At 37.3% G+C, this 12,958-nt stretch overlaps 1 protein-coding gene across 3 annotated transcripts; it reads right to left on the bottom strand.

Moving 5' to 3' along the window:
- Positions 1–713: 713 nt before the first annotated feature.
- On the bottom strand, positions 714–12,338 carry LOC148720696 (uncharacterized). 3 transcript variants are annotated; one of them, XM_088737340.1, is made up of 5 exons: positions 12,074–12,278; positions 11,523–11,600; positions 11,084–11,161; positions 10,278–10,666; positions 9,923–10,089 (listed from the first exon to the last, which is right to left on the bottom strand). In XM_088737340.1, exons 1-4 carry the CDS (start codon positions 12,193–12,195, stop codon positions 10,321–10,323), a joined length of 624 nt encoding a protein of 207 aa, XP_088593466.1. In that variant the 5' UTR covers positions 12,196–12,278; the 3' UTR covers positions 9,923–10,089; positions 10,278–10,320. The 3 variants fall into 3 exon arrangements, with proteins under 3 accessions (XP_088593467.1, XP_088593466.1, XP_088593468.1); XM_088737341.1 differs by lacking the exons at positions 9,923–10,089; positions 10,278–10,666 and adding an exon at positions 714–1,309 and having other exon boundaries at positions 12,074–12,338; XM_088737342.1 differs by lacking the exon at positions 10,278–10,666 and having other exon boundaries at positions 12,074–12,323.
- Between the last annotated feature and the right edge of the window lie 620 nt (positions 12,339–12,958).

The following is a 12,958-nucleotide window of genomic DNA, read 5'->3' as shown; positions in this document are numbered from 1 at the left end:
ATGAGACCTTTGTCAATCTTTTGATAAAAAGAGGAATCAGAGAGTTGCTGCAAAGCTTCTTTTCAAGAAAGGTCGGTCCACCAAATAACTACCCTACTGCCCAAACAACTACCCTACCCTACCGGCCTTTGTCGGCCGCTTTGAGAACAATGTCTATGTTTTTTTCTAGGCTTTTAGTGCCGACCACTCTTCAGAAGATAGATTGGAAAACTTTGTGTTACATTGAATTTAAGTTTGTCAATATCGTGGCCACGTTTTCTGATAAAAAATCTAATGATGTGAACTGGCTCCATGGCGAATTCCACTTAGACTTTCGAATCTGATGTGTTTCGACAGTATCTTTATTCGAGATGTTAGAATTATCCTCTTTGTCATGAAAAAGGCTTTTAATTGAACGCGGCGAAGAGATTTTTCTACGTCTTGTTTAACTAATAATTCGTCGGTTGTTTTAGGAATGGGAACAAAATTTAAGCCCTTACTGAGGACGGATTTTTCTGAATCGGAAAGTAAAAGATTTTCTGGAATGGTAACTCCACTTTCTGCATATAAACGCACACACAATCCACAACTCCTCCGTTCGCATTGACCAATGGTTAACGCTCGAAACGTCAGCCTTTTAACTTTTTACTATGGCCGATTTATAATTTTAACTTAGTTGATATAACAAAAACAATACAGCCAGGTATTAGTGAACTTTCTTTATTTTTATGACGCGAAGTTAAAAGCAAATTACAACGTTTTCTTTCAGTATTTCTGCATTACTTCCCATTTTATTTAAAAAATAGAACAAGCTGTCTTGTCATGAGTTGTCTTAAGTTCTCCATGCATTTTTAAGTTGGACATTCATCAAGACCTGCAGGGAAGAGAAAAATCATGGCTACTGATAAAGGTGACTCTTTATCCTTTACACTCCGGCTAAAATCAGCTGTATATATATTTTCCATACCCTTCTCTATACATCTCTAAGAACTTAAGAAGGAGCAAGAACCTAAGAAGGAGAAATTGTATAATAACTAGGAGCTACACGTACCATTCCTTTTCTTTTTTTCCACTCAACTTCACCAGGCGTTTGTTCATTCCATCACTGAACTGGTCTTCGTTAACCGCGAAATCTGCGATGATGATGAGGTCGAAAGCGTCTGCGCGGTCTGTACATTCTTTATGACTATACCAACGTCTATATCAAAAGGGATCAGCTAATTTTTCTATTGCTGTTACGTCATCTGTGTCACTAATTTCGTCTCCAGCATCGTCATTGTCGAATGCTCCTTCGTCAAACTCCTTATTTTCGGTTGCCACGTCGTTTTCACTGAGTGCAGGAAAAAAATTGCAAAAGATAGCCGTCGACGAATTATTTGTTTATAAAGCTGCTCTAAATGGGGACGTGTATAGTATATATCATGGTCAGACCACAACACCGGGAACTACGATTCCCAATCTCGGCGAGAAGTGTGTAAGGTTCTTTAACATCTCCCTACTAATCAGTACAGAGAAGATGCAGGAAACGTCTTATAACCTTATCCGAGAAGGCTACAACGTCTAGCTCTTTGCAGATGTTATACGAGAAGCAAGTCTAACCATTTCAGTCGACCTACCTTCTGGGAATTGCCTTTTCATAGTCCTCTAGGTCTTCTGCATCGAGCTATTCGTCATTCTCTATCAAGCATTCTTCACTAAAAACATTGAAAATGCAAAAACAAACCCATTGCCACTGCGACAGAATAATTAATTGTTCAAATGAGGCCCAGGGTCGAGTTTCACCGTTCTCACTATTTCCATTGATAACTTTCAGGACCGTCAAACAGAATGAAGCAAAGCAAGTAATTCATTTATAAGCTTAACTTTTAATTCCATTATTTTTAAAGAGCAGGTTTTTTGAAAAGTAAGTCTTTCAAGTATGCTAGATGATTAAGTTACGTTGCGTTCGAAGGACATAGTGGTGAAAAACGGAAAGTAAAGATAAGTCTAATTTTTAGTTCTCGACGCTAGCTCAATGAATTGTCATTGGTAGAATTTCCTGATCATACAGTATTCTTTTCTTTTTCCTGGAGAAACAGGAGAAACTCCGTAGATGTAGCGCCTTTATGAAATCTATTTTATTGCTCTTTTAATGATTTAATTTATAGTTATTTTCTTTATGTAACATACTCTCGACGTTTTTCTGCTTCAAATTCGTCTGCCATTTTGGTCAAAGGATTTTCAGCTACTGCAACTGAAAAGCCGACAGCGAGCACAAAGCCAAATAAAGCCAAACTAACAGATGTCTTCATTTTGACTTCCCAGTTGGAACTTGACCTCTCCAATGAAGAAAGTCCTGATTCAGGATTATATTAAAATTCATATTTCATTCAGATCCACATATCACCCCGTATCTGGTCATGGAATAAAGACCCTTAAAAATCTTGTATTAAAAATAGAGTAAATAATGCACTATTCACCCTAAAGGTAAATATATTAATGGACCCTCCAAAATGTTCGTCTGTCATAATATCATCAGATAAACCATATGTTTTGAGAATATTTACTCATTTAAGTTCTTAATTATCGCCAAGAATTTCTTTGAGGTTTTAGTTTATTTTATTTTACTGCTAGAAACACTTATACTTAAATATCAGGAAGACATTTCATACTTCCTGCTACTTCAAAGTGATTACACCATGTATACCAAGTGTGAACTGAATATTGTTGCTGTGCAACCCGTGTTTGCAAAACAAATTTTCTCAATTCTAGTGAGCTGCTTACCTTCACCATATACATAACACAGATATCGGATATCGCTAGTGAATGACCGAATGAGCTTTAAACTTATTTAACTTATCAGACTACAAAGTTAGAAGTATTGAAATGTAAATTTATGATTGAGTGTTAAAAAGTTACTTGCTTGAATTTCATGTTCTTTACAAATCAAAATTAAAAGGTGACTAATTACGTGAACAGAGATTTGCTGATAATTTCTTCTTTCCTTTTGACACTGGTGTTTAAGTAAAGTACAAAATTAAAAGATCTGCGCGGAATTAAGTTCTCGCTTTAATTTACATCAAATCTGAAGTAAACGAGTTTGGTTTATTGTCGTAGAGTTGTCGTTCAGATTAACTCCTGAGAACTTTTTTACTAGAGGAATCTGATGTTTTCAAACGTGTCTTTGTTCGAGGTGTTATAGTCTTCCTCTTTGCCATGAAAAAAAGGCTTAATTAAACGTCGTGAAGGATCTTTTCTACGTCTTGTTTAACTGAGAATTCGTCCGTTGTTTTAGAAATGGGAACAAAATTTAAGCCCCTGCTGAGGACGGATTTTTCCAAATAGGGAAGATAAAGATTTTCTGGAATGGTACAGTTTTGTGGCTTTCTGGTGATGAGTGGCTAGTAATTTGGGGACCGATAAGTTGGTCAAGTTTTCGGACCTTAATTTTGTTCAAATGGTTAGAAAGTTTGGACTTAGTTTCCTGAATTTTGGCACGGACGGATTGTACTAAAACGGCTGGACAGATTTTGTTAAGTTCAGAGCCACAATCGGTAGAGTTTGTTCGTTGAGGTGATTACATTTTTAACACATATCACTGATGGTGGGTCTCATAATGTTGCATAAACTGAGAGAATCTTGAGCGAACTGGATTAGGTGACGACATTGATTAGTAAAAGAAGATGCATGAAAATTGGAGCGAAAACCTTCAGGAATAACTTCAGAATGAAGGCAACGGCCAATAAAATTGATCTGGCTACAAAACCTAGTTTTAGCGAAAGTGAGAATGGTTGAACGGAATGCTAGATCTTTGCTAAAAGGGGGAAAAGGAAAAAGATAATTTGCGATTGCCTGGCGGCGTAGCTCCTTTGTAACGAAGTGTCAGTTAAACAAGAAGTAGAAAAATTTCTTCGCCGCGTCCAATTAAAAGCCTTTCTTCATGACAAGTGCCACTTTTATTGGCTACAGATACCCACACCCAGATACGTATGTCCGTTGTGGTCGGATAGGGCTTAGTTGTTCATTAATTTCCTAGTTGGTTGATCCCACTAATTCCTGTTGCATGGGTCTGTTAGACAAATTTTAGCGTTAATCTTAACACGCGATTTCACTAGCAATTATATAGTTAATTACATCACTGTTTGTCAATCGTTCTACGCATTCTTTTTCAATATTTCCGGTTACATTCTACCGGCCTCTGTTAGTGGTAAGAAAACAACAACTCACTTAGCGCGCCGCTAATCATGCGAAATATAACAAAACAAGCAAAAACCTAAAAATGGATGTCCATTTTGAAAAAGAGGATGATTCTAACATTTCGAACAAAGACACTTTCGAAACGCTTCAGATTCAAAGTGTAAATGTACACCCTAGACGGCCAGTTCGCAAGTGTAACTACCATTTCAGAAAATCTTTCTATTTCCAATTCAGAAAAACTCGTCCTCGGTAAGGCCTTAAATTTTGTTCCTATTTCTAAAACAACGGACGAATTCTCAGTTAAACAGGGCGTAGAAAAATTATTTCGCAGCGTTCAGTTAAAACTAAAGCCTTTTTTTCATGACAAAGAGGATGATTCTCATACCTCCAACAAAGTTACTTTCAAAACACTTCTGATTCGTTTATTTGCCGCTTTGCAGAATTAAGTGAGTTAAAGGGCTATAAATTAATAATCAACAAATAATTAACACTACTACTACTCTAGAGGCAATAAAAATGTCATAAGTAATTATTTACTTTTTCACATACTTACTAGTGAATGAAATAAAGAAACCTGAACGCTGGGTCCGGCAGCAACTTCTATCAGCGTAAACAATCTTTCTATTGTTGTCGCTGGCCCGCAAGTTGTAACTATGACCACTACATGCTGTTCTCGGCTTGAGGAAGTTAATAGGGTGGTCCTTTTGCGTCATCTCCTGAATATATTTACAGCAAAGCTGAGTTCTTCTTTCTTTCAAGCTGTTAAAGTTGATAGTATTAAGGGCATCTAAGTAGCTACGGAACGGGTAGATACTATGAAGTGCCCTTTTTTAATTGACTCCAGTTTATTTGAAAAAATTTCAGGAATGTCTTGCCAGACTTGAACGTCATATTCCAGTATAGGTCTTATTGTTGTCACCTAAGAACCCTCAGGGAATAAAGGCGTTTAGAAGCTTTTTGATATATTATAATCCATATGCTCGTTCCACTTTAAGTCACTACTAATTATAATACCGAGTAACTTATAAGTTGTTACACATTCGACGGTTTTGTTACCAAGGACAATTGGTCTTGTAGCAAAATTATCATTTTACATGAAGTTGATTGACATTTCTTTGCATTTTGTCGGGTTTAATTTCATGTTATGTTAGATAGAGAACTTGTGAATATCATTGACAGCTACACTTAGTAAGCTTATACCGTTTCTTGGCAGAAGTTCTAATGCCATGGTTTTATCGACAAATTTGATCCTCAAATGCCATTCAAGCAAAAGATTGTTGGTCTTTACAGCAAACAAAATACATACCCAGTTTCGTCCCTTGTGGGATAACTCCCCTAGGTGACTTCCAATCAGACAGCGAGTTACCAATCCTTACAGCCTGTGATCTCCCAGTCAGGAAGGCACTAATCCAGTTAATTAAGACAGTGTTTATACCGAAAGATGCCAACTCTCTGAGAAGAGTTGAATGGTCAATCAGGTGACCACCTCCCGGTTAGCTCAATGGATAGAGCGCTGGACTGTTGGATAGAGCGCTGGTCTACTGCGCGCAAAACCTACCGTGGCTTTGGTGAGGGTGCATGTCAGAGAGATAGGTCTTAAGTCAGATTGAATTTCCTGAATTTCTTTCAAAAAATGTGGAAATGATACCGACAAACTTAAATTCAAACGTAGCACCAAATTTTGCAATCTTTCTATTGAAGAGTAGCAGGCACTGAAAAGCCTTGAAGAAAAGGCAAAGACATTGTCATTAAAGCGGCCGACAAGGGCGGCGCGGTAGTTTTAGCGACAGCAAAAAGAAGTTTTGCGACAACTCTCTGACACCTCTTTTTACTAAGAGGTCGACAAAGATATCTCTTGCATTAATCAAAACACGGTCAAAAATACGATTAATGAACTCATAGCTAAACAAGAATTGCCCGCCACTGAAAAAATCTCATCATTGCCACTCCTAGAAATTGTATCATACCAGTTTTTACCTAAAAAAATTCACAAAGTTGACAACCCCGGTCAGTTCGTTGTCTCGGCCTACAGCTATCCTACCGAGCTTATTTCGAGCTATTAGACAAAATTATGGCTCCCATCTTCACAACTTTACCATCATATATCAAAGACAGCCAACACGCTCTTCAAATTTTTCGCCACTTTAATTTCCTTGGCCAAGAAAAACTTCTTTTCACTATGGACATTATATCTCTTTATACTGTCATTCCTAATGGCCCTCAAACTATATTTTTGATCAACGCACCGTTTGGGAACCTAGACCTGAAACACTACTTCACCCAGCCAAACTAGAGCTTACACTCAATTCTTTTTTAATTAGGGGACAACTTTTCAAAAAAACTAATGGCATAGCCGTGGGTACCAAAATGGGACCCAGCTATGCCAATCTTTTTGTAGGTTTTGTCGACCACAAACTATTCAGCCAATACAACGGCTCAAAACCTGAACTCTACGGTCGCTACAATTGACGACTGTATCGGTGCTACGCCCTCTACCAGAGAGTAGCTAACTCAATTTATAACCGCAGTCATCGGTTTCAACTGAAGGCAACGCTTTATGCACTACTGTGTATTACAAATCTTCAGACTCACATAGTTACTTGCTGTCTTTATGTTCGCATCCATCTCATGGAAAGAATTCCATTCCCTTTTGTCAGTTTCTAAGTCTTCGTCGTTTATGTAGAGATGACTTTGATTTTTTCAAAAAATCAGAGTCAATATGCCAGTTTTTCGAAAAACGTGTTTACCCTGTTTCTGTCGTTAAAGCGCGTTACCACTGTGCCTAACTTATTGATCGACAGTCAGCACTACTAATGTCACAGAAGGAAAATTCCGACCGCATTTCATTCACTCTCACGTTTGACCCTCACAACCACTCAGTTAAATCAATTATTCTTAAAAAAAAAAAAAAAAAACATTCGATTACTTCATAATGATCCAGAGACTTTCACTATCTTTTCACATCGTCCACTTATTTCATTCAAACGTGACAGAAACATAGGCAGGTTTTTGGTAAACGTTCGTTCCAAACTGAACTGATTGGAATAAATATAAATCGTTAAGGAATAAAGTTAAATCGGAACTTAATAAGAGTTATTACCAAAATGTTCACTCATTAATTGATTCCAAAAACCCTAAACGCTTCTGGTCTTTTATAAAATCCAAAACGAAAAACAAATCAATACCTGTCACTATGAAATGGTCGGATCGTGGTGTCACGGCTTCTACTGGCAAGGACAAAGCAGAGTTATTTTGCAAATTTTTCGCGTCGGTGTTTACCCGCCCTGACCCAGCTACCGATGTCGATGAGGATGCCCATTCACATGGTTCAGGCTTCGTTATACCAGATCTCATGTGCTCTTGTGCTAATGTGGGAGAGCTTTTGCTTACCCTTGATGTGAATAAAGCCACTGGCCCGGATGGTTTGTCTGCACGTTTGCTCCGGGAGGCAGCCTCTGTAATTTCTGATCCACTGTCAAAGTTATTCAATATGTCTCTGAATAGAGGAAAACTACCTCGTGACTGGAAGTCTGCCAACATCACCCCAGTTTACAAAAATGGTGGTAAAGAATATGTTTCTAACTATCGTCCAATTTCTCTAACATCGCTTGTAGTTAAGACCCTAGAGAAGCTAGTCACAAGACATATTATGGCTCATCTAGAAGATCATGACTTGTTAAGCCCTTATCAATATGGCTTTCGAGCTGGTTTCTCCTGCACATCCCAACTTATTCGCCTATTTCACTCCTGGGCATCAGCCTTAGATAAAAACAAAACATCAGATGTCATCTTCTTGGACTTTGAGAAAGCGTTTGACTCAGTCCCACACAAACATCTTATCTCTAAGCTTGGCCGATATGGTATCAATGGTCAGATTCTCGAGTGGCTAGGTGATCTCCTGCAAGATCGTTTCCAACGTGTTGTTCTGGAAGGTGAAAGCTCAGACTGGTCCATGGTTTACTCTGGTGTCCCTCAGGGAAGTATTTTTGGGCCAATGTTGTTCTTGTTGTATGTCAACGATATACCTGAGAACTTATCGTGTTCAAGTGAAATGTTTGCCGATGATACTCTATTGTTTAACTCAGATCATCCATCATCTGTTCATCAACCTGTGTGTGAAAGCTTGTCTCAGATCGTAGACTGGTGTAAAAAGTGGCTTTTGAAACTTAAAGCAACTAAATCCAAATGTATGAAAATCACGAGATCTAGATCTGTAACACCTTGCTCGTACAACATCAATTCAATCCCACTGGAACAGGTTAAAACACACAAACTTCTTGGAGTCATTATATCATCTGACTTATCTTGGAAACCGCATGTTCTCTCTGTTGCTGCTAAAGCAAATAAGATACTTGGCCTACTAAAGCGCACATTTGGGAAAAGCTCTGAAGCAATATCAATTGGATACAAGTCTATGGTTCGGCCAATTGTTGAGTATGCCTGTCCTGTGTGGAATCCACATCAACAATATCTTTCTGATAAGCTTGAAAGAGTGCAACGGAATGCTTCCAGGTGGATCCTTGGTAGTTCTATCGACTATAGTGAACGTTTGAAGTATCTTGGCTGGCCAACACTCAACTCGCGTCGTGAATTTCTTAGTTTAGTGCAATTATTCAAATTCATTAATGGTTTTTCAAGAGTAGACTTATGTAATTACTTAACTTTCTCCAATAGTCGGACGAGATCTACCAACAATGTCACAATCTGGACGCCCTATGCTCGAACAAATATCCTCAAGAACTCTTTTTGGTATAAATATATAAAAATCTGGAATGACTTGCCAAGTGACATAGTTAGCTCTAGCTCTGCTAGTAAGTTTAAAAAAAAACTGAAAGAACACATTTTTAAATAATATCAATAATATTGCACCAATATCCATTTATCAATTAACTTGTTTTTTCAATAATTTTTACCTTTACATTTTAGTTTTATTTTTATTGCATATTGCTTTTATTCTGGGGGCTGCCGTCAATGAGAATTTAGTTCCTCACTGGCTTGACCCTTTTTGCCTTTTTGCATCTCGATGTTATTTCTATTGTTGTCTGTCTGTATTATTATTATTATTATTATTATTATTATTATTATTATTATTATTATTATTATCTTATTATTTAGGCAAATGAAGTTATTATAAATAAATAAATATAAATAAATAAAGAACTAATGAGCAACCCGGCACTTTTGAATGCGCTCGCGTACGATGAAAAGCTTTTCCTTTCATTCACAACGCTGAGAAAAAATCGGGACCCAAACGATCCATTAAGATTACTAATCACGAATTCACAATGTAGAGAGGAATGACTATGTTTCATCAAAACTAGTCGCTAGACACTTTACTCTACCTAATCATTCAAAGTAGCAGATGGTAATCTGCGGTCTTTCCTTACATTTAGGTAGCTCGGAAAGCCGCAAAACTCTTGAACAAAAGTTTATCTTTCAAATCGGCACTTTTAATCCCGTAGGTATCAACGAACGCTTTTCATTCTACTAATTTATTTATGTTTTTAGTCGTCACCATGTTCCCGCCAATAGTCGTAGCTCGACTTTCTGCAGTATAAACGCACACACAACCCACAATTCCTCCATTCGCTCTGACGAAGGGCTAACCCCAACTTTTTAACTCACTACGGTGGCCAATTTACAATTTCAACTTAGCTGATATAACTAAAAATGTGCCTCAACAACAAGTTACTAAGCAAATCAAACTGGAAAAAAAATCTCAAGGAAAACAAAAAAAATAAATAAATAAATAAAATAGAGCCAGGTATTAATGAACTTCCTTTATTTTTATGACGCGAACTTAAAGCAAATTACAACTCTTTCTTTCAATATTTCGGCATTACTTCCCATTTTATTTTAAAAATAGAACAAGCTGTCTTGTCCTGAGTTGTCCTAAAGTATCCATGCATTTTTAAGTTGCGTATTAATCAAGACCTGCAGAGAAGAGAAAAATCAAACATGGCTACTGATGAAGGTCACTCTTTATCCTTTACACTATAAAACCAGTTCTATGTATATTTATCACGCCCTTCTCTATACAACTCCAAGAACCTCTGAGCGAGAACTTGCGTAACAGTTAGTAGCTACACGTACTATCCCATTTGTTTTTTTTTTCCACTCACCTTCAGCAGGCGTTTGTTCATTCCATCACTAAATTGGTCTTCATTAATCGCGAGATTTACGTCTACGATAGCGTCTGCGCAGTTTGTAGGGTTTGTAGGGTTTGTAGGGTTTGTAGGGTTTGTACGGTTTGTATGGTTTGTACGGTTTGTACGGTTTGTACGGTATGTACGGTTTTTTCGGTTTGTATGGTTTGTACGGTTTGTACGGTTTTTTTGGCTTGTACGGTTTGTACGGTTTGTACTTTTTATACTGGCGTATATAGGGAGAGGGATCAGCTGACTTTTCTATTGCTACTACTTCATCTTCGTCACTCATTTCGCCTCCATCATCGTCATTGTCGAATCCTCCTTCGTCAAAATCCTTATTTTCGGTTGCCACGTCGTTTTTACTGAGTGCAGGAAAAATTGCAAAAGATAACCGTCAACGAATTGGTTGTTTATAAGGCTGCTCTAAATGGGAACCTGTTTAATCTATAACATAGTCAGACCACAACACCGGGAGCTACGATCCCCATTCTTCGCGAGAAGTGTGTGGGTCCTTTACTATCGCATTGCTAATCAGTACAGAGAAGATGTAGGAAACACCTCATCACCTTATTTTAGAAGACTGGAACGTCTAACCATATGCAGATGTCACAGCAAAGACAGTGAACTCTTTTCAGTTATCTTGAGAGCATGAGTGTTGCTTGGCTAATTAAATTTCACAAATTTAAAATTTTCCCACTCTGTGCATTTGACTGCGGAAGTTTTCAAAACTATAACTCTTGCTTAAGTAATCAGAATAATTTGAATCTTACTCAACGTACCTTGTAAGGATTGCCATATCCGCGTCCTCCAGATCTTCCTCATTGAACTCTCCATCGTTCGCTCTCATGTCGTATCCCCTGAAACATAAAGGACAAAAATCATGAAACCATTTCCACTGCTTTTTTCTGACTTTCTATTTCCTGATTTTTTTTACAACTGAAACTTTTATAAATCTCAGTTACTCCAAGCCAAAAAAATTCCAAAAGCTAATCGTAAACGAGCTGGTTCTTTATTTGTTCATTTATTTGTTATTTTAAAATGGAGACCTGAATAAACACGAACAAGGTCAGACCACAACAATGGGAGATATGTTCCCTACTCTTAGCGAAAACTGCGTGAGGCTCTTTAACTTCCCTTGCGCAGAGAAGATGCAGGAGACGGGGCGTACGGTTTAGGATCGTTATACGAGAAGCAAGTCTAACTTTGTCCCCGACGTACCTTTTAAGAATTGCCTCATTGTCGTCCTCAAGGTCTTCCGCATCAAACTCTCCATCATTCTCTATCATGTATTCGTCGCTAAAAACATTTAAAATGCAAAACAAACCCATTGCCACTGCGACACAATAATTAATTGTTCAAATGAGGCCGAGGATCGAGTTTCAATGTTCTCACTATTTCCATTGAAACCTTTCAAAATCGTCAAACACAATGAAGCAAAGCAAATAATTCATTTCTAAAATTAACTTTTGATTCCATGGTTTTTAAAGAGCAAGTTTCTTAAAAAGTGAGTCTTGCAAATATGCCAGATGATTAAGTTACGTTGCATTCGAAGGACATAGTAGTGAAAAATGAGAAATAAAGATGGGTCTAATGTTTAGTTCCCGACATTAGCTCAATGAATCGTCATTGCTAAAATTTCCTGATTATCATGTATTCCTTTCTTTTTCCTGGTGAAACAGGAGAAACTCCGTAGATGTATCGCCTTTATAAAGTCTATTTTGCTGCTCTTTCATGATTTGATTCATAGTTATTTTCTCCATCCAACTCACCCTCTAGCTTTTTCTGCTTCAAATGCGTCTGCCATTTCGGTCAACGCATTTTCAGTTGCTGCGACTGAAAAGCCGACAGCGAGCACAAAGCCAAATAAAGCCAAACTAACAGTTGTCTTCATTTTGACTTCCCCGTTAGAACTTGACTTCTCCAATAAAGAAAGCCCCCAAAATTACTGCTTTTATGCACCCGATTCTGGGTGATATTAGAATTCATTTTTCGTTCAGATCTCTATATCACCCTGTATCTGATCATGGAATGCAGACCCTTGAAAATCTTTAATCAAAAATAGGCTAAAGAATGCACTATTCACCCTAAAAGTAAAAATAGTGATGAATCCTCTCAAAATGTTCGTCTGTCATGTAATATCATCAGATAAACCATATAGTTTGTGAATAATATTATTCTATATCCCCAATTATCTCTAAATAATTTCTTTGAGGTGTAGTTTATTTTATTTTACTGCTAGAAACACTTATACTTAAGTATCAGGAAGACAGTTCATACTTCCTATTTCAAAGAGATTGTGCTATGTATACCAAGTGTGAACCGAATATTGTTGCTGTGCAACCCGTGTTAGCAAAACAAATGTTCTCAATTTCAATGAGCTGGTCACTGTCACCATATACTAAAACAGATATCGCCAGTGAATGAGCGAATGAGCTTTAAATTTTATTTAACTTATCAGAGATGCATAGTTTTAAGTATAAAATGTAAATTTATGAATCAGTGTTATCTTTTTTTAAAGTTTCTTGTTTGAATTTCAAGTTCTTTACAAATCAAAATTCAGTAAAGATGAAACAATTTTTAGTGAAACGTGAATAATTGCGTTGAAAGCGACTCGCTGATAATTCAAGTCTTCTGCCTTTTTTATATTGATGCTT

The sequence above is a fragment of the Stylophora pistillata genome, chromosome 11 (genome assembly GCF_964205215.1).
Source record: "Stylophora pistillata chromosome 11, jaStyPist1.2, whole genome shotgun sequence".
In the NCBI taxonomy this organism is placed as follows: Eukaryota; Metazoa; Cnidaria; class Anthozoa; order Scleractinia; family Pocilloporidae; genus Stylophora; species Stylophora pistillata.
Note: the sequence above shows the minus strand (reverse complement) of the source record. Positions and strands in the feature narration are given on the sequence as shown.